Genomic DNA, 19,053 nt, shown 5'->3' on the forward strand with positions numbered 1-19,053 from the left:
TCTTTAGTGTGAGTGTATATGTGTGTGTGTGTGTGTGTGTGTGTGTGTGTGTGTGTGTCTGCCATGCAGTTTCCATCTTTATTAGACTTTAATAGAGGTCTAGCATGGAGACAGAGACCTCCATTATTTGTCCGTATACAGTAGAAATGTGGCTTTCTAAAGAACCTTAGAGAAGCAGGCATCTCGTGCAGCCACATATATCTTCAGTTTCTTCTCCCTCTCCTTTCTTTTCTCCTCCTCCTGCTGGGCTGTGGATTTAACCTTCACTCTACCATGCTGTCAGAAGCAAAAATAGAAAATAAAAAAAGGTAGGCGAACATAAGTACATTTCACTCTGCTGGTTAAAGCTTATTATAAATAATTGTAATTGCATACTCTTAACAATGTTCTTTAGTGTGAGTGTATTAGTGTGTGTGTGTGCGCGTGTGTGTGTGTGTGTGTGTGTGTGTGTGTGTGTGTGTGTGTGTGTGTGTGTGTGTGTGTGTGTGTGTGTGTGTGCACCAGTTGAATTCTTCTGCGCTGCTGTTTGCCGTTTTCGCCACCAGAGAGCAGCAAAACCCCGTGGTCAGGAAAATACTCTCTCCGTGACGTAAATGTCATGAGACGGAAGAGAACATTTGTAGTCGTTAAAAATCCTGTGACATGACAAATCAAACAGCATTCTGAAAAAAAACATTACAACAAGCCGAGCAAAAAAAAAAAAAAAAGAAAGAAAACAGGTGGGTGTTCTATGGTATAAACCATGCATGCGGCGATATATTTGCTGTTATTGTGTGCTGCTGTGAATGGCTTTCATGTTAAATGAGCCCAGCCCTCGGTTGTTTACTGGAAAACGGAGCTAATTAGCAAGCTAACAGCAGACTCTGGGCTGCTTATGTTCACTGTTTTAACCTCACTGAGGGCTAAATACATACATGGCGACGATAAGCTAAGCTTGTCGTAACTTGTGTGCCAGTCTGTCAGCTCTGTGTGTGTCTGGAAAGTAAACGTTACTCAGGCCTAATCTGAATATCACTCCTCATGACCCATTATTAACAGATCTGTTGGGAAGTACCCTGAACCAACAGAAAGGATGGTAAGAAATTGACAAATTTTCTTTTGAAATATTACATATGGTAGGCTATATTCACTGCTCTATTATGCTGTTCACATTGCACATGAAGTGGTCAATTATTTATGATAAGCTTTAACCAGCAGAGTGAAATGTACTTATTTTCCCCCCCAACTTATTTTTTAATTTTTAATTTTTGCTTCTGACAGCATGGTAGAGTGAAGGTTAAATCCACAGCCCAGCAGGAGGAGGAGAAAAGAAAGGAGAGGGAGAAGAAACTGAAGATATATGTGGCTGCACGAGATGCCTGCTTCTCTAAGGTTCTTTAGAAAGCCACATTTCTACTGTATACCATATATTTTACATGATGATATGGTAATATTCTGTATTCTTGCTATTTTAACACACCCCAATAAAAGAAAAAAAGATCCTGTTAGTATTACCTGTGTAGCTAATGCCTAATATAGCTTACCATCTCACCATTGCACTGGGTGGTATGTTCCTTTACCATTACCATGAACACACATTCTATTTTTTTTTGTCAAATCCACGCACAGTGTCCTGCTGCCGTAAATACTAGAATGAATTCATCCACAGCTGAACTAGGTCTGAGCAGTATAGACAAAATCAAATATCACGATATTCTTGACCAAATACCTCGATGTCGCGATGATATTGTACGGTTGACTATTGCTGCTTTAACAAAATGTTATTTACACAATGAGATTTTTGATAAATAATCCCCAGAAATGATTTAATGACTTAGTGGGTAAAGGTAAATAATAGACTAGAACAGCTAGTAAAGTCTGGTAAGTTCAGAAAATGACATCACTTTACTGTAATGCAGCCTGTAAAACCAGGAAAAGACAATACTTATGCCATTATACAATATCCCGATATCCAAAATCTAAGACGATATCTAGTCTCCTATCACGATATCGATATATTGCCCAGCCCTAAGCTGAACGGTCTCTAACAAGTGCACTATTCGGATCCCCTTTAGCCAAGTACGTGTCGCTGCAGCCTGCGGGAAGGCGCCCGCCAGCCATCCAAGTCAGCCTTTTTTTTTTTTTTTTTTTACGTCACTCCCCATACGCTCGAACGGCCGTTACAGAGCGGCAGTTGCTAGCTGTTGTGTTTAAGCCGCTACAGGGCTTTGTGCTAACGACTACGGTGCTCCTCATTATGATCGGTCAGGTTCAGTTTACTCCAGAATAGGTGACTGTGCGCTGGGTACAAATCACCACGAGCTGCCGGTCGTGGTGCTCCCGTCAGGTCAGCGGTAGTTGGTGGTTCAGTTAGCCAAGAATAGGTTAAGTTCAGGCACCAACACGACTAGTTAAAGGAACACGCCGACTTTTTGGAAATTTAGCTTATTCACCGTAATCCCCAGAGTTAGACAAGTCGATACATACCCTTCTCATCTCAGTGCGTGCTGTAATGCTGTCTGACGGCTCCAGTGGCATCAGGCCAGCACAGAACATGCAGGTGAATGGTTCCAGTAATCCTACTGCTCCGAATAAGTGACAAAATAACTCCAACATGTTCCTATTTACATGTTGTGATTTATAGAGTCACAGCGTGTACAATAAACAACGTAACATGAGACACAGCCATCTTCTAACTGTAAACAAACCGGGAACTATATTCTCAGGCGGAAGAATATAGTACTTGGGCGGAGTGATATGCTCGCAGCAAGCCTGTCTGAGAATATAGTTCCCGGTTTGTTTACTGTTAGAAGATGGCTGTGTCTCATGTTACGTTGTTTTTGTACAACGCTGTGACTCTACAAATCACAACATGTAAATAGGAACATGTTGGAGTTATTTTGTCACTTTTGTCACAATTGGGAGCAGTAGGCTAGTTGGAACCAGTTACCTGCAGGATCTGTGCTGGGCTAAGTTAATGCTGGAACCATCAGACAGCGTTACAGCACGCATGGAGATGAGAAGGGTATGTATCAACTTGTCTTACTCTGGGGGTTACGGTGAATAAGCTAAATTCCCAATAAGTCGGCGTGTTCCTTTTAAGTTTAGGAAAAGATCGTGGTTTGTACTTAAAACTCTCCCCAAGGAACACGCATTTCAAGGATCAAGTCTTTTATTTTCCCCAACTCCGCTCCCTGGCTTGTAAGTCCTGTATGTTAACGTCCGTCCATCCTCCCCGACCACTGCCCTACGCAGCCAGCCGCGTTCTTATACAGCAGCAGTCAGTGTGGTGCACACAATGCGAAGTCCAGAAACTTTGCCTTGCCAAGTGCCCGGGGATTTAAAGCTGCGTAAACAAAAACAAAAATGGCTGACTTGGATGTGGGAAGCCCCACCCTTCCCGCTGGGCTGCAGCGACATGCTCCTCCCATTAGCTGCTAACAATGTAGCAGCTACTCTTCCTGGGGTCCGTATAAAACAATCACAACATATCATATTTTAGTAACTTTTGATGAAGACAACAGTGCCCGGCTGTTATAGGAAGCCTTTTCAAAAGGTTCTACAACTGTATACCTTTAACCTGTTTTCATGTCTTCAGATGGAACAAATGGGCCCAGGATAGGAAAGTTGGAAAGACTTTAGAGACAGAACATTAGTCTTATCAATTATATGGCAGTCTACATGGGACATTTAAAGTACAGTTTAGAAACCGAAATGTCATGCTTGGTGCTTATTGAATACTTTCAATGACTAAGCTATGCCTATTTATCAGTTTCAGTTTTTTTTTTTTTCTTGTGGTCATTTCTTATTGTGTGTGTGTGTGTGTGTGTGTGGGTGTGTGTCGTGACAGAGGAAGGAGGGTATTTGGGATGATGAGGCTCTCCAGGTTACCCAGCAGCTACTATCATCCAATCCTGACTTTGCTACCCTGTGGAACTACAGGAGAGAGATCCTAATGCACCTGGAGACTGTGAGGTCAGATCCTTACCAGTTATCTTGCCACCTGCAGATCCACAGTGTTACCCTTTTCGAATGGTAAATCATCCGCGATATGACCGACGAATTGTGTTTTTGTTTCTCGATGTGGGCTCCAGAGATGAGGAAGAAGTGCAAAAGATTTACCAGGCGGAGCTGTCGTTCCTGGAGTCTTGCCTGAAAGTGAACCCAAAGTCCTACGGCAGCTGGCACCACCGCGGTTGGGTCTCAACCCGCCTGCCCCGACCGGACTGGGCCAGAGAGCTGGGCTTGTGCGATCGCTGCTTGAGCCTGGACGACCGCAACTGTGAGTAATGGAGTCGAAAAGCATTTGTTTGTAATTGATCTAGACCTGAATCAGTGTTGTAGTACTCAAGACCAGTCTCAAGACCACTTTTTCAACGTCTCCGTCTCGTCTTGGAATCAACCACATTTTTACTCGGCTTTGTCTCGTTCTCGAGTAAAGAGGACTCAGGATTTTATTTCAAGACCCCAACTGCAGGGATATGCATTATCTGATTTCTGTGTTGACAGAATTTCAGTCAGGAACACTCTCGTCATCAGGCACGTGCACACATAGACATCAGAGGGGGCTTGAGCACCTGCCCTTTTTCTTCTGCCCTTGCTCTTTTTTTCTGTTTTTATTTTTTAAATAAATTAATATATACATTACTGGTCAAAAGTTTGGGGTCACTTAGAAATTTCCATTTCAGACAGAATACCAGCTGAGATCAGTTGCATTGTTTTTTTTTAACCAGGGCAGCAGTTTTCAGATTACATTATGTTCTTACATAATTGCAAAATGGTTCTCGACTGTTGTAGAAAGAAGTGGCTGAAGAAACGCTTGAAATTCCATGCTTTTTGGTCTAAATGTCATACTCAAATTAAAAGTGGTACAGCTCCCATATACTTTGACACTCTGGTGTGTCAGGGTGATTCTAGGCCTTATTGACACAAGTACAGAACATACATAAGACACTATTGTTACAGAAGCTAGAATGGAGGTTTTTTATTTCCGTCCAAGTCCTACATCTGTAAAATGATTAGAATACACTGCTATAAACACATCTGACAGGTGACAGACAACACAGGGCATTAGCCACATTTCTCAGCTTACTACAGAAAAAATCCAGAAACCAAAACACTGAAAAATGATTTTTTTTCTACAGATATGTCCGTGCGTTTTTTATTATTATTTCCATTTGAAAAGTGCAAAGAAAAAAGCCCAAAAAACTACAAAATACAAAACTTCTCGAATACACAAACACACCCACATCAATCACCTTTCCAATGATATCAGGCATACCCCAGTGTGTCAAAGTATATGGGAGCTGTACCACTTTTAATTTGGGTATGATGTTTAGACCTAGAAAAGCATGGAATTTCAAGCGTTTCTTCAGCCACTTCTGTCTGAAACAGTCAAGAACCCATCCAATCCACATTGTATCGTGCCATACAGTGTGGGCCTCGCACTAGTCTGGTCTTGGTCTTGTCTCGGTCTCGATGATGACTCGATTTAGGTGGTCTGGATTACACAGCCTGCCTGATCTGTCACTTCCCTCTTTCCATCCATTTCTCACACCGTATTCTCCCACTGCGACCAGTCCATTGCTGGGATTATCGTCGGATGGTTGTGAAGATGTCCGGTGTGCCCGTGGATCAGGAGTTGGCGTTTACCGATCGTCTCATCGGCTCCAACTTCTCCAACTACTCCAGCTGGCATTACCGCAGCACCCTGCTGCCGCTGCTGCACCCAGAGTCTCCCGAGCCCCATTCACCGTGCCGCGAGCCTCGCCGGGCCTCCCCTCCACCTTCCCCGCAAACCCACTCCCATCGCGTCTGTGAAGAGCAGCTCCTCAAAGGTAAACTCACCAACAACTCAGCAAATGAGAGGGGCCAGGTTGTGTAGTCAGCAATACCCACTAACAACAGACAGGGGGCAGACTGAGGCTTTACAATGGCTGTCAATTGTAGTGCTTTGCAAGTGGATGTCAGACAGACAGACACTCACTTTATTGATCCCCAAGGGGAAATTCAAGGTCCCAGTAACTTAAAGACATCACATACATCATAAACAGGATGATAAAATAAATACAAAATCCACATGAATGTGCTATAAGGGATGTATAAGCATGAGAGGCTTCCAGTGACAGGGCAGGGACTGACCCTGTGATTCAGTCTGCATGAAAAGGTGCTCTATGAGAGGGTGTGTCATGGTGGTAGTGCAAATAAGTCCAATAGTGCAAGGATAAAGTCTAGAGACCAGCATTAAATATGGACAATATAAGAGAATAATGTAGACATAGGAATATAAAAACTATAGCAGTGCAAGGATAAAGTAAAAAAAAAAGACAGCTGTGAGTGCCTCTGTGTAATTCAACACATGTAGCATCTAACCATACCCATTTTTATTTCAGAATATGAGCTTGTACAAAACGCTTTCTTCACTGACCCCAATGACCAGAGTGCTTGGTTCTACTATCGCTGGTTGCTAGGCAGAGGTATGTGCATCTATAATTGTGTCTATATGCACTTTTTCTGAGCATGCAAATGTTTGCTGTTCTTTAGTCTTGTATCAAACATGTCTTTTAAACAGCGGAACGCGAGGAGATGATAAGCTGTGTGTACGTCAGTCGGGATGAGGAGAGAGTGGCTGTCGCCTTCTCTAGGCCTGTCAACGTGAGTGTCATCACCGTTTTTTTCGCTTATTTCTCACACTTTAACAATTGGTTACACACATTTCGCTATGCTGCGTTCACTTTTTAAACACCCTACACACAGTTGTCTTAACCACCATGCAGCTCAGCACTAGAGAATGGATACCCGAACCGAGCCAGGCTGGGTTCAGACAGATATTTAGAATAGAGATGGTCCAATACCATTTTTTGCTTCCCGATACCGATTCTGATACCTGAACTTGCGTATCGGCCGATACCAAGTACCGATCCGATACCAGTGTGTCATAGATTTTGTTATGTTTTAACAGCTGTATACTACTATCCCTGTATGGATGTGATATGATTTCTATCTTTGTTGTCGGCCTGGCTCAGGTTAAACTCTTTGTAAAACATGAACAAATACAAACAATGAATGCCACAGAACTTTCTTTCATCATCCAGTTTGACAGTTATAACGGGAAAAGAACATAGATAAACTACTTTAACATAGACTTTCTTTAGGGCTTTATTACGTGGTATCATATCGGTGCATAAACTCCAGTACTTCCCGATACCGCGTTTTAGGCAGTATCGGAGCCAATACCGATACTGGTATCGGTATCGGACCATCTCTAATTTAGAAATGAAGTTGGGGTTCGGGTCGGGCTCGGTCACATCCGCGCGATAAGCTATTGAACATTTTAAATAAAAAAAAATGTTATTATGTAGGTGCACGTCTGTGTTAACGTGCGCATGTTGCCCCGTGTGTGCTGATGCCTCATCTGTTGACATTTCTGAATGCCTTCCTACAGTTGCTTAATAAAAGCTTTCCACACAAACAAACGTACATGTGTTATTAGGACGAGAAAAAACGAGATTTTAACCGTGTCGGACATAAATATCTTAATGCCTGTCAGGCTCGGGACGGTTTCGGTTACCGCGGGCTCGGACAGAAAAATGTGGCCTGATCTGCACTCTACTCAGCACACTGTTATTCTCAAATCAAAAAATGCAGCCAAAACACTTCCTGGATCAACTCATGCACAAGAACACTGACGACATCGGTCTCCCAAAAAGAACACTGTCACTCATAACACAATGACCTAAAAAACACCAACCGCTGGAAGCATTACAATATGCCGTATATCACAATTGTCTTTGAAGCTTTTATTTTGTATTTTTTATTACAATAACAAGAAAGACACCTCTTTACTGCATGGGTTGTCCTACCTTACAGTAAATGTTACAGAAAGGAGTTCAGAGTTCTTTATTTTCCGTCGAGGGGACATTTGATTTGAAGTTGGAGGTACAAGAAAACCAACAACCAGAACAATTTCATCACTTTTGGACAGTGTCAAATAAATCCCTTGAGATTGTCTGGAGAAGGTCATTTCTAAAAGGGTCACTGAGAAGGCCCAAGTGACACCAAAAAAAAACTTTTGCAAGTTAAAGGAACATGCCGACTTATTGGGAATTTAGCTTATTCACCGTAACCCCCAGAGTAAGACGATAAGTCGATACATACCCTTCTCATCTCCGTGCGTGCTGTAACGCTGTCTGATGGTTCCAGCATTAGCTTAGCCTAGCACAGATCCTGCAGGTAACTGGTTCCAACTAGCCTACTGCTCCGAATTGTGACAAAAGTGACAAAATAACTCCAACATGTTCCTATTTACATGTTGTGATTTGTAAGTCTGGCGTGTACAAAAAAAACAACGTAACATGAGACACAGCCGTCTTCTAACAGTAAACAAACCGGGAACTATATATTCTCAGACAGGCTTGCTGCGAGCATATCACTCCGCCCAAGTACTATATTCTTCCGCCTGAGAATATAGTTCCCGGTTTGTTTACAGTTAGAAGACTGCTGTGTCTCATGTTACGTTGTTTTTTGCACACACTGTGACTCTATAAATCACAACATGTAAATAGGAACATGTTGGTGTTATTTTGTCACTTATTCGGAGCAGTAGGATTACTGGAACCAGTTACCTGCATGTTCTGTGCTGGCCTGATGCTGCTGGAGCCGTCAGACAGCCTTACAGCACGCACGGAGATGAGAAGGGTATGTATCAACTTGTCTAACTCTGGGGGTTACGGTGAATAAGCTAAATTCCCAATAAGTCGGCGTGTTCCTTTAACAGCTTTAATTTAATTAAATCACACCTTAGGTCCTCTCTAGCTCCCAACCTTCCTCTTCCTTTGTGTTGGCGTTCTAACCTCCGGTGGATTTGTGAGGACTATGGTTAACTGCTCCTCAGATCTCTGCAGGGTAAATCCAGACAGCTAGCTAGACTATCTGTCCAACCTGAGGTTTCTGTTGCACGACTAAAACAACTTTTGAACGTACACATGTTCCACCAAAACAAGTTCCTTCCTGAGGCTATTTAGCAGCTGCACCGTGGCTCCATCCTTGTGATTGGTTTAAAGAAATGCCAATAAACCAGAGCATGTTTTTCTCCCATCCCGGAATGCTATGTGGACTAGCCAGACCCTCCTCAGCAGGGTCTGGCTATGTGAGACTATGCTTGAGTGAGAAAACAATGTATGTGGGTGTGTCAAAGCAATGTAAAGTTCTCCACAGTTTAGTCCACACTGGCTGCTGTGTGCTGACTGTTTCTGTGAACTCTGTATTAAGAAACGTGTGTAACCAACTGTAAGAACCTGTGATGTGGTATACTTGTGGAACCCTGCTGCGTTTCCTGAGCGACCTCTCTTCTCCCCTCCATTAGGCGCAGTCTGTGGGCCTGCTGCTGGTCCTCGACGGTCAGCCCCAGAGAGTGGAGTGGAGGAGCGTCCACCCGCGCTTCAAACACAGCCCGGTCTGGGTATCCTTTTCCATTGGCTGATCACGCCTCAGATCTTATCATTGACTGTCACTGTGTGCTGGTCATTGAATAGGAAACCAGTTTAACTCTCTGTATTCCTCAGTCTTTACATACCACATGCTGATAAGGAAGGGGAATGGTTTCAGCACAAAAGTTGAACCAGTGTACTGGAACGGAATGTTATTGTAACCTTTACCCAAAGATGTGTAGTGGGCTTTTTTTTTAAGCTTTTCTAACTTGTCAAGGCACAGTGACAAAGAGGACACCATGTTTAGTCTGACAGCTAAAGTACTGTAGATGCATTTTAGGAGGAAGGGGATTGTCTCCAGCTCCAGGAGTGCTGTCTGTATCTGAGCTCGCAGATGAGAGCTAGCAAAATATGGTGGTTTCATCCCAAAAAGATTGTCGAATTCACTAGACACCATTTGAAAAACATGAATGATTCTGTCTTTAAAAATAATATTTATCTGAAGATAATTTCCGTAATTAACATGGGATAGTCAGTGTTAATATTTTGAGAAAACAATGCCAACTTTGGCATTGTTTGGTTATACTTTTTGTATGTCATACTTTTTGTAAACTTTTAATTCACTAGCTTTTTTTCCGGAGCTTTCAACCATATCGCACAGTCTTCATCAGTTGATGTGGTTTGCTCAGTTTTCACGAAAAAAGGATCTGTTGACATGCGAGCCGAGTACAGTGCCTTGCAAAAGTATTCACCCCCCCTCCCCCCTTGCCGTTTTTCCTATTTTGTTGCATTGCAACCTGTAATTTAAATGGATTTTTATTTGGCTTGAAAAGTGGTGCGTGCATACAGGTACAGCGGCTTGCATAAGTTTACACACCCATGCTAAAGTTGTCTAAAAAGCGGAATAAAAAAAATAATCTTTTGGAAATTGATCTTAATGCCTTAATTAAAAAAAGTTAGGAGAAATCCAACCTTTTAATGACACCAATTTTCTTTGTTAATGAATAATGTATTGTAAATAAATAAATAAATGTTCTACCTTTTAAAATATCCTGATAAAGTTCTCTTGGCCTTTGGAATTAAAATAGCCCCCCCCACATCATCACATACCCTTCACCATACCTAGAGATTGGCATGGGGTACTTTCCATAAAATCATCTCTAAATGCAAATTAAACCAGCTATTAGGTTAACTGAAATAAAACCATGCCAATATCTAGATATGGTGAAGGGTATGTGATGATATGGGGGGGCTATTTTAATTCCAAAGGCCAAGGGAACTTTATCAGGATGCATAGTATCCTGGATCCATGAAATAACTGGCCTTTAAAAATAAAAACCTGCCTGCCTCTATAAGGAATTTAACATAGGGGTGTATATACTTATGCCCTCTGTATTTTAAGGAAGAACATTTATTTATTTATTTACGATACATTATTCACTCACAAAGAAAATTGGTCTCTTTAAAGGTTGGATTTTTCCTCATTTTTTTAATTAAGGCATTAAGATCAATTTCAAAAGGATGTTTTTTTTATTCCTCTTTTTAGTCAACTTTAAGCACGAGTGTGTAAACTTATGCAAGCCACTGTATGTATTCATTTGCTTTGCTATCAAGCCCCTACCAATTACCTTTTAGAAGTGACATAATTAGTTAAATAAAGTCCACCTGCTGTGTGCAATCTAAGTGTCACATGATCAGTCACATGATCTCAGTGTGTCCTGAGAGGCCCCACAGTCTGAAACACCACTAAGCAATGGGCGCCACGAAGACCAAAAAACTTTCTGAAGAGGTCAGGGACAAAGTTCTGGAGAAGCACAGATCAGCATTGGGTCATACAAATTGGATAACCATTAAATGGAAAGAATATGGCATCAATCCAATTGAGAATCTGCGATATGAATTAATGATTGCTAGTGGAACTCATCCAACTCGAAGGAGCTGGCTCAGTTTTGTCTTGTCTAGGAATGGGCAAAAATCCCAGTGGCTCGATGTGCCAGGCATAGAGCCCGAGAGACTCGGAGCTGTAATCACTGCAAAAGGTGGCTCTACAGTATTGACCTTGGAGGCGCGGGGGGTGGGGGGTTTTGGTCTTATTTCGTGTTTGTTTCATAATAAAACAAATTTAGCATCTTCAAAAGTGGCATGTTATGTAAATCAAATGATACATGCCTGATATTATACTCCCCTTTCTTATGCAAAACAAATGAATAAATAATTGATTACATTTGTTGTTTTAATACAACAAATCCAATTTAATTCCAGTTGTAAGGGAACAAAATAGGAAAAATGCCAAGGGGCGTTTAATACTATCGCAAGGCACTGTAGCTGTTATGATTTCATCTGTATTTATTCATGTCCATATTTACTCATAATCTCATGTTAATATTATTTTTTCCATGGCGGGAGCAGATGCAGCTTTGGCCACACACTTCAATTGTGGTCACTCAGTATGTAAATTCATCCTAATCTAATTATTTTGTCTTTAAATTTATATTTTAATTATGCTTTCTCTCAAACTAAATGCCAAGAAATAAAATAATGCTTACTCAGTGATCTAAATGAATCTGCTAAAAGCCTAGTTTGTTTAAATGACTGTTTGCTAATCCCTTGAGGATGTTATATTTATGTGATACTGCCCAGCTCTACCGGTCTGCTGTATTGGCAAGAAAATGAGTCATGGACTTAGTGTGCACACTAACACTCTGGGACTGCGTGGTTTTCATTGGCCGTCTTTTAAAGCTGGCTAATTGGAAGTTGAAATCAAACTCTTCCATGTGTAAAATAAAAGTGTTTTATCATTTTCAACCTCAACACCGGCTCAGATCTGTGATCTTCCTCCTGGAACGATAAGCGACGTCACAAATGAGCACAACCTGACCGTGCACTGGACTGAGAAACACACTCACCGAGACTGTGCTCTGTACACAGGTGATGCACAGCGCGCGTCTTCACATCGTGTTCATATTCCACAAATGTGTGTTTCCTCAACGACGCTGTAAACCTTTAACTTCCACAGGTCGAAGTGAGAGTTGGTGTCGGGACTCCGCTACGGATCAGGAGCTCTTCAGGTACCTGTTTGGCCCAATGGCAGCACATTTTGGAGTTCGCTTAAAAGAGTAAGCACTGAGTGTGTTGTTTCTCTGTAGGAGTGAACTGTCAGTAGAGAAGACCTCAGTGTTACAGTCAGAGCTGCAATCATGCAACCAGCTACAAGAACTGGAGCCGCTCAATAAGTGTAAGTGATTTTAAAAAGCATCACATCCACGTGGTTCCTTGTTCTTTATGCAACCAAATCACCAACGTCCCATAAATACACAATAAAGTTTGCTGATGGTGATGCTTTCTGGTAACCATTGAAACACTCTGCTTGCCTTGGCAGGGTGCTTACTGACCATTATCCTCCTCATGAGGGCACTAGACCCTCTGGGATATGAAAAAGAGACACTTGCTCATTTCCAAACACTGAAAGTGAGTACCAACCATGTACAGTCTTTGACACCGACTAGGATATAGATCACTGGCTGAAGGCTCTCGTTTTTTATCTCCCTCAGGAAGTGGATTCCATGCGCTCTGCATATTACAGTGACCTGTGCAGCAAGTTTATGATTGAAAACACCATCCTGAAAATGGAGTATGCTGAAGTGCGTGTCTTCAGTATTTCTGACAAGGTTGGTTCAGAACAAGTTGCAACTTCCAGGTTCCAAAAGTGAAGCCAATGCACGTTGTGCCTTCAACCTGCATTCTGACTTTTCCAGCAGGGGGCGACTAGCCTGGAAATCCAGACCCAAATCCGAAAGATTAAGGGTCTGGCTATGAGTAATGAAAATGGCCCAACTCGAGGGGCGGCACCAAGCATGCATTTGAAAATCTCACTGCAAGCAATTGGATAACACTACTACCAGTCACAACCACCAGTGGGTTTTCACTAAGCCCCATACGCTTAGCTACCAGCGGAGCTAACTGGTACATTAAACACCGGCGTATCCGGTCTGCAAAACAACAAAAACGTCCTTCTTGCATAGGAGCGATTTGAGCGCCGTCTTCTGTTCTAGAAGTCTAACTCGTTCATCGTAGCAGCCGAAGCCGTTTCAAACAGCTGGTGTTCACCCGTAGCCATCTTGCAATGTTTACTAATGACTTTGATGTTGCAGCCCTGTCGTCATCTGTATAGCTCGCCTCTGGCCTCCTATATCAGATATACCGATGTGATTGGTGCAGCTCGGCTACAAGGGCATAGTTAATGAGCATCATTACTGAATGCCAGAGTGACTCGCTGAGCAAATTCAAATTGTGCTCTCGCGAGAACTCTGGATTTCCAGGGTAAGGGGCGATTCCACTGACCTCCAAAAATAAGTCAGTTTCTATGGAAGTCTAAAGCCTGGTTCAGACGGCAGGATAATTAGGCCAGTTTTAGCCCCGATTCACCCCTCCCGACAATCCTAAGGATGCCCCAATTATGGTAAAATAATCTGATCAGATATTCCTGCCGTGTGTGGGGTGTTAAGACTGCTATCGTCTGCTCGGAAGGACGTCGGGACCTCTCCGATCTCAAATCGGGGATATCCAACATGTTGGATTTATTTGGCGTGTTGTTATCGTGTGTTGGGGTCCCCCGGGGACAAACGAGCACGCAGCCTGTGTAAAATAAATAAAGTCAATGGGCATAACTACATCCACAACTGCAGTCCACCAGAGTACATGGAAACAAATATATGAACGTTTATTTCAACGGTAATTAATCTTTGTAATACATAACAACATTTCTATGAGAAAAAACTAATCGCCTCCATGATCATGATGTAGCGAGTATAATCCATGCTCGCGTTGTCTTCTTTGACCATCGCCGTTTTTTTTTCAGTTAAAAACAAACCACAAACTATCGCCACTGCATCCTCTTCGTCCGCAATGATTGTTTACTCTGAAGTCACGTCTGATCTCGAGGGATTTTGCGAGATTTCCCGTCTGACCTGGGAATGCTCGGGAGTCAAATCGGTTTGTGTGTGATGTGTTGATTTTGCCGTGTGCTGCGCACCACACACTGTACGACCAAAACTGTTAGACCCGTGATTTTTTTATCGCCGTGTGTGGGGTCTCTCAGGATTGGAAAATCGGCCGACAATTTTAAAATCGTCCCGTGTGAAGCAGGCTTAAGGGGAAATGAGCCTACTTCTCACTCTGATTTATTACCTCAGTTAACATTTCCACAATGAGTTTATGGCCTCAATCGCTACCTTTTTAAGTCTTCTTCGAATCAGCATGATGTTTATTTTGTGAATCAAAGTCCCATTTATTTTAAAATAGACGATAAGGCAGGGGATGCTGTAGGGGCGGGGCTACACATTGATCTGTCAATCATGATAGAGGCTCAGCGATGCGTTTCCATAGCACTGTGTATATTAAACTAGCTTGGAACTTGTTTTGCCCATGTTTTCATCTTATAATTTGTCTTGTTCTGCCAACCAAGCTAGCACTATTGTTAGCTGGTAACTTAAGCGTAAGGGCCCTATTTTAACAATCTAAGCGCACGGCGTGAAGCGCATGGCGCAGGTTGGGTTTAGGGCGTGTCCAAATCCACTTTTGCTAGTTTGAAGGCGGAAAAAAAACAGGCACGTTTGTACCTTGGCGCATTGCTATTATGATGGCGGATTTGCACCGTAATATTTTTATTTGTAATCTTTTGCATGTTTGTGTGCTGCTGCGCTTCCCTGTGTGTGTAACAAGCACAGTGTGCGTGTGCTGTGCATAAGCCTAGCTTAGCTTATATTGAAATGATCTTTACCTGCATGGCTGTCACATAGGGAAGTTCTGAAAAGTCATTTCTCACGTTTTTGTTTTCTTTTTTCTAACAGAACCTGACCACTTTATGCCACCTGGACCAGCTGTTACTGGTTACCCATATCAACCTGTCCTCCAATCAGCTGCAGCGGCTGCCTCCTCAGTTCGCCATGTTGCAGTGCCTGGAGGTGATTAGGCTCCAATTCAAACCCAACTATAGGTCACAGTCCTACACAAAGCGTGTTCCCTTTCTTCTTTTGTGTGTCCTACAGTTTGTAGATGACAGTAGGAAAGATACAGTGGGCATGGGGTACTTTCCATAAGATCATCTCTCAATGCAAATCAAACCAGCTATTAGGCTAACTGAAATAAAACCATGCCAATCTCTAGGTATGGTGAATGGTATGTGATGATGTGGGGCTATTTTAATTCCAAAGGCCGAGGGAACTTTATACATTATTCATTCAAAAAGAAAATTGGTGTCCTTTTAAAGGTTGGATTTTTCCTAATTTTTTTTTTTATTAAGGCATTAAGATCAGTTTCCTTTTTAGTCAACTTTAGCATGGGTGTATTCACTTATGCTTAGCACTGTACATATTGATTGCTTGATTGCTATTTTCTGGAATTTTTCCCGCTTGCAGGTCTTGGAGGCTGATAACAACTCCATAGATAATCTGGAAGGGCTGTTCCACCTTCCCAAACTGGAGGAAGTCCTCTTGAAGAATAACCGTATCCTTAAAAACAGTCATTCATTTTCATATTGCTTGTTTGCTGGAGAACGTCCTGTTCTGGGTCTGTGTTTTTCTCTGTAGCATCAGTGTCGCAGAGATCAATTTATATTCTATCTGGATTAGTCCTCTCACAGTGTACAAGTGATTCGAGACGCGTGAATCAGTGCACGGCTCAACGCTGCAAAACAGCCCCGCTGAAGAGCGCGAGCAGCTGATGCACTACACACAATGTCGGCGTTTACGGAGTTTAGGAAATTACAGCGTTAACGAGACTCTTCGGCTTTGATGCGTGATTAATTAGTTGTTTACCTGAAACTTTGTAAATAAAATCAGCGCTGCAATTTCGCAGAGCATACAGCATCATTTAGATGGGAAGAGACACTTAACAACGCCGCAGACTCCCTTTCCTTCACGCTTCACTTCCCCTGATACACTCCATAGGAATAAATGTTGTTTACATTACATTCAAGTTTTGTTTTTGTAATGACAGTCAAACTTCCGTTTCAGTGCATAACTTGGAATGCAAGTTTAGGCTTTCAAGTTTTATATTTAGAAGAATGAATTAATATTCAGTGTCATATTTGACGTGTGGATCTTAAGTTGACATCAGTGTTGTTGTGGAATATGTGCGTCCTGTCTCCTTCTATTCGTTGCTGCTAATGTGACTCACCGCAGCACACTGTGAAGGCTTTTTTTTCCCATTAACACAAAAAAAATGCACAGAAATCTCCACATTGGCAGATCTTCAGCCGCTGGCCTCCTGCCCCAAGCTGAAGCGCCTTGATCTCCGCGGCAACCCTGTCACTCAGACGGCCAATATTGAGTCGGAGCTGACCGAACTGCTGCCCTCCGTCACAGACCTCCAGCTCTGATTGGACGGAATCACCGCCATCGTCGTGCCGCCGTTGGATCGTCGTGCTGCCGTTGGATCGTCCCTCACATTCTCTGCCGTGTTTGTTTGTGAAAGAGCAAGGGAGGGGGGGGGTTTCAGGCGTTTCGTGACTGTTTGTTCCACTTGGTTTGAGAGACTGTCGATCCCACCGACCCCTGAGGGTCTGAAAGGCTGATGCCTCAGAGTATATGTCAGAAACCTCTAACACCTTCAGAAAAATGTCTAGATGTGTGTGTGTGAGTGAGTGCATAGTTACCAATGTTGCGTTTCATTGTGTGTGCGTACGGATGTCCTTAATACAACACAGCCAATTGCATGTGGAAACCTTGATAATGGAGTAAATTGACTGTATGGATGGCCATGCTACTGTGCTGGCTTATTGCTTCCATAAGCTTTAAAAACGGTTGAATTAAAAATAAAATTAAATAAAAATGCTACTAACTACCTAATGATCATAGCATCGCATAGTTCTCACACATTTTTTTTAAAAGGTTGCGTAAAGCATTTAATATATGACACTATACTGTTGCACAGTAAGTCACAGATCCAGTAATAAAACAGCACACATTGTGTCACTGCCTTCCAAAATGCTTCTTTTGTTCGTGTTTTCCTTCTGTTGTCAAAAATACAAATCAACATCTGATGTAAAAGCTTTCCTGAATGGATCTCTGATCCCTGCCCCATTCATGAGACGGTTTAAAAGGTGTGCCAGAGTCCCCAGGAGTGTGTCACCTGACTCAGCCTTCAGTTACGTTACTGTCTTTGTTCATTTGTTTGCCTTTTTAATGTGATACATTTGACTTTGCAACATATCAGCCTGATGTTGGCCTTTACAGTACAGGCCAAAAGTTTGGACACATCTTCTCATTCAATGCGTTTCCTTTTTATTTTCATGACTATTTACATTGTAGATTCTCACTGAAGGCCTCAATACTATGAATGTACACATATGGAATTATGTACTTAACAAAAAAGTGTGAAATAAATGAAACCTGTCTTATATTTTAGATTATTTAAATCCTAGATCCTTTGCTTTTTTATTAATGAGGGAAAAACTTCCACTAATTAACCCTGACAAGGCACACCTGTGAAGGTAAAACCATTTCAGGTGACTACCTCATGGAACTCATTGAGAGAACACCAAGGGTTTGCAGAGTTATCAAAAAAAGCAAAGGGTGACTACTTTGAAGAATCTAAAATATAAGACATGTTTTCAGTTATTTCACACTTTTTTGTTAAGTACATAATTCCATATGTGTTCATTCATAGTTTTGATGCCTTTAGTGAGAATCTACAATGTAAATAGTCATGAAAATAAAGGAAACGCATTGAATAAGAAGGTGTGTCCAAACTTTTGGCCTGTACTGTATGTCTAAGGTAACTCTTTAGGCGAGAACTGTCCTTTGGGTGTGTCTAATCAAAACAAGTCAACTGAAATGAAAATGTTTTAAATATACCACACCTTCTGGCTCATAACTCATCAAGTTAGATTTGCCACCTGTAGAGAAAGAACACTAAGGGTCTACGGGAGGGATTCTTAACATGCTTTGGCCAGGGGCCACTTTTGCAAAATGGTTCAGGGGGCCAGTTAAAGCAACGCCAAAGATTCTTTTCTTACCTTTAAAACAATGTTTCCAAAATGGTTTCAGTGGTCAGCTCAACTCGTAACAGGGCGAACGGCACTTCTGCATTCGCTTTGCAGCTCTCCACCGGCTATAACCGCACTATGCAAGTTTGCCAGATCGGTTAGCGGATCTGTAGTTCGAAAGAGACATAATGGACCCAATTCCGCTTCTAACCTGTAGGGGGACCGAAGAGGAAAAGTGCTTTGGTGTTGCTTTAATAAACAAACTAGTGCTGTCAGTTAAACGCGTTATTAACGGCGTTAACGCAAACCCATTTTAGTTAGCTTGTAGTTTTTTTCATAAGGTAGTAACGTTAGAAAAACTACAACGCCACAAAGGATCTAGCTAGACCGGAAACAAAACAATGGGCACGCTGCACACATTTGTTTGGGCTTGCGTGCCGGCCAAAGAGCAGCAGGCTAATGCTACGTTTTGAGTGGATGGCGAGCGCGAGACGCCGAAATGGATGCCAATAACATTCTGAATGGAAAGTTTACTTTTAAAAAGTTGCCAAATGCTTCCATTGACCAGACCAAAGTGATCTGTGTGTTTTGTAGTTGTGAACTGAACTATCAGCACGTCCAGTCTGAAATAGCACTTGATGGCCAAGCACACAGCTGATG

At 42.2% G+C, this 19,053-nt stretch overlaps 1 protein-coding gene across 1 annotated transcript; it reads left to right on the plus strand.

Moving 5' to 3' along the window:
• Positions 1-605: 605 nt before the first annotated feature.
• Positions 606-17,393, plus strand: rabggta (Rab geranylgeranyltransferase subunit alpha). Its single transcript, XM_028587402.1, has 17 exons — positions 606-719; positions 1,039-1,075; positions 1,261-1,371; positions 3,830-3,954; positions 4,074-4,261; positions 5,559-5,816; positions 6,372-6,455; positions 6,551-6,633; positions 9,344-9,439; positions 12,230-12,335; positions 12,424-12,475; positions 12,554-12,642; positions 12,787-12,875; positions 12,959-13,075; positions 15,257-15,370; positions 15,824-15,911; positions 16,637-17,393. The coding sequence occupies exons 2-17, from the start codon at positions 1,073-1,075 to the stop codon at positions 16,783-16,785; spliced, it is 1,752 nt and encodes a 583-aa protein (XP_028443203.1). The 5' UTR covers positions 606-719; positions 1,039-1,072; the 3' UTR covers positions 16,786-17,393.
• The last annotated feature ends 1,660 nt before the right edge of the window (positions 17,394-19,053 follow it).

This window comes from Perca flavescens, chromosome 9, assembly GCF_004354835.1.
Source record: "Perca flavescens isolate YP-PL-M2 chromosome 9, PFLA_1.0, whole genome shotgun sequence".
Classification (NCBI taxonomy): Eukaryota; Metazoa; Chordata; class Actinopteri; order Perciformes; family Percidae; genus Perca; species Perca flavescens.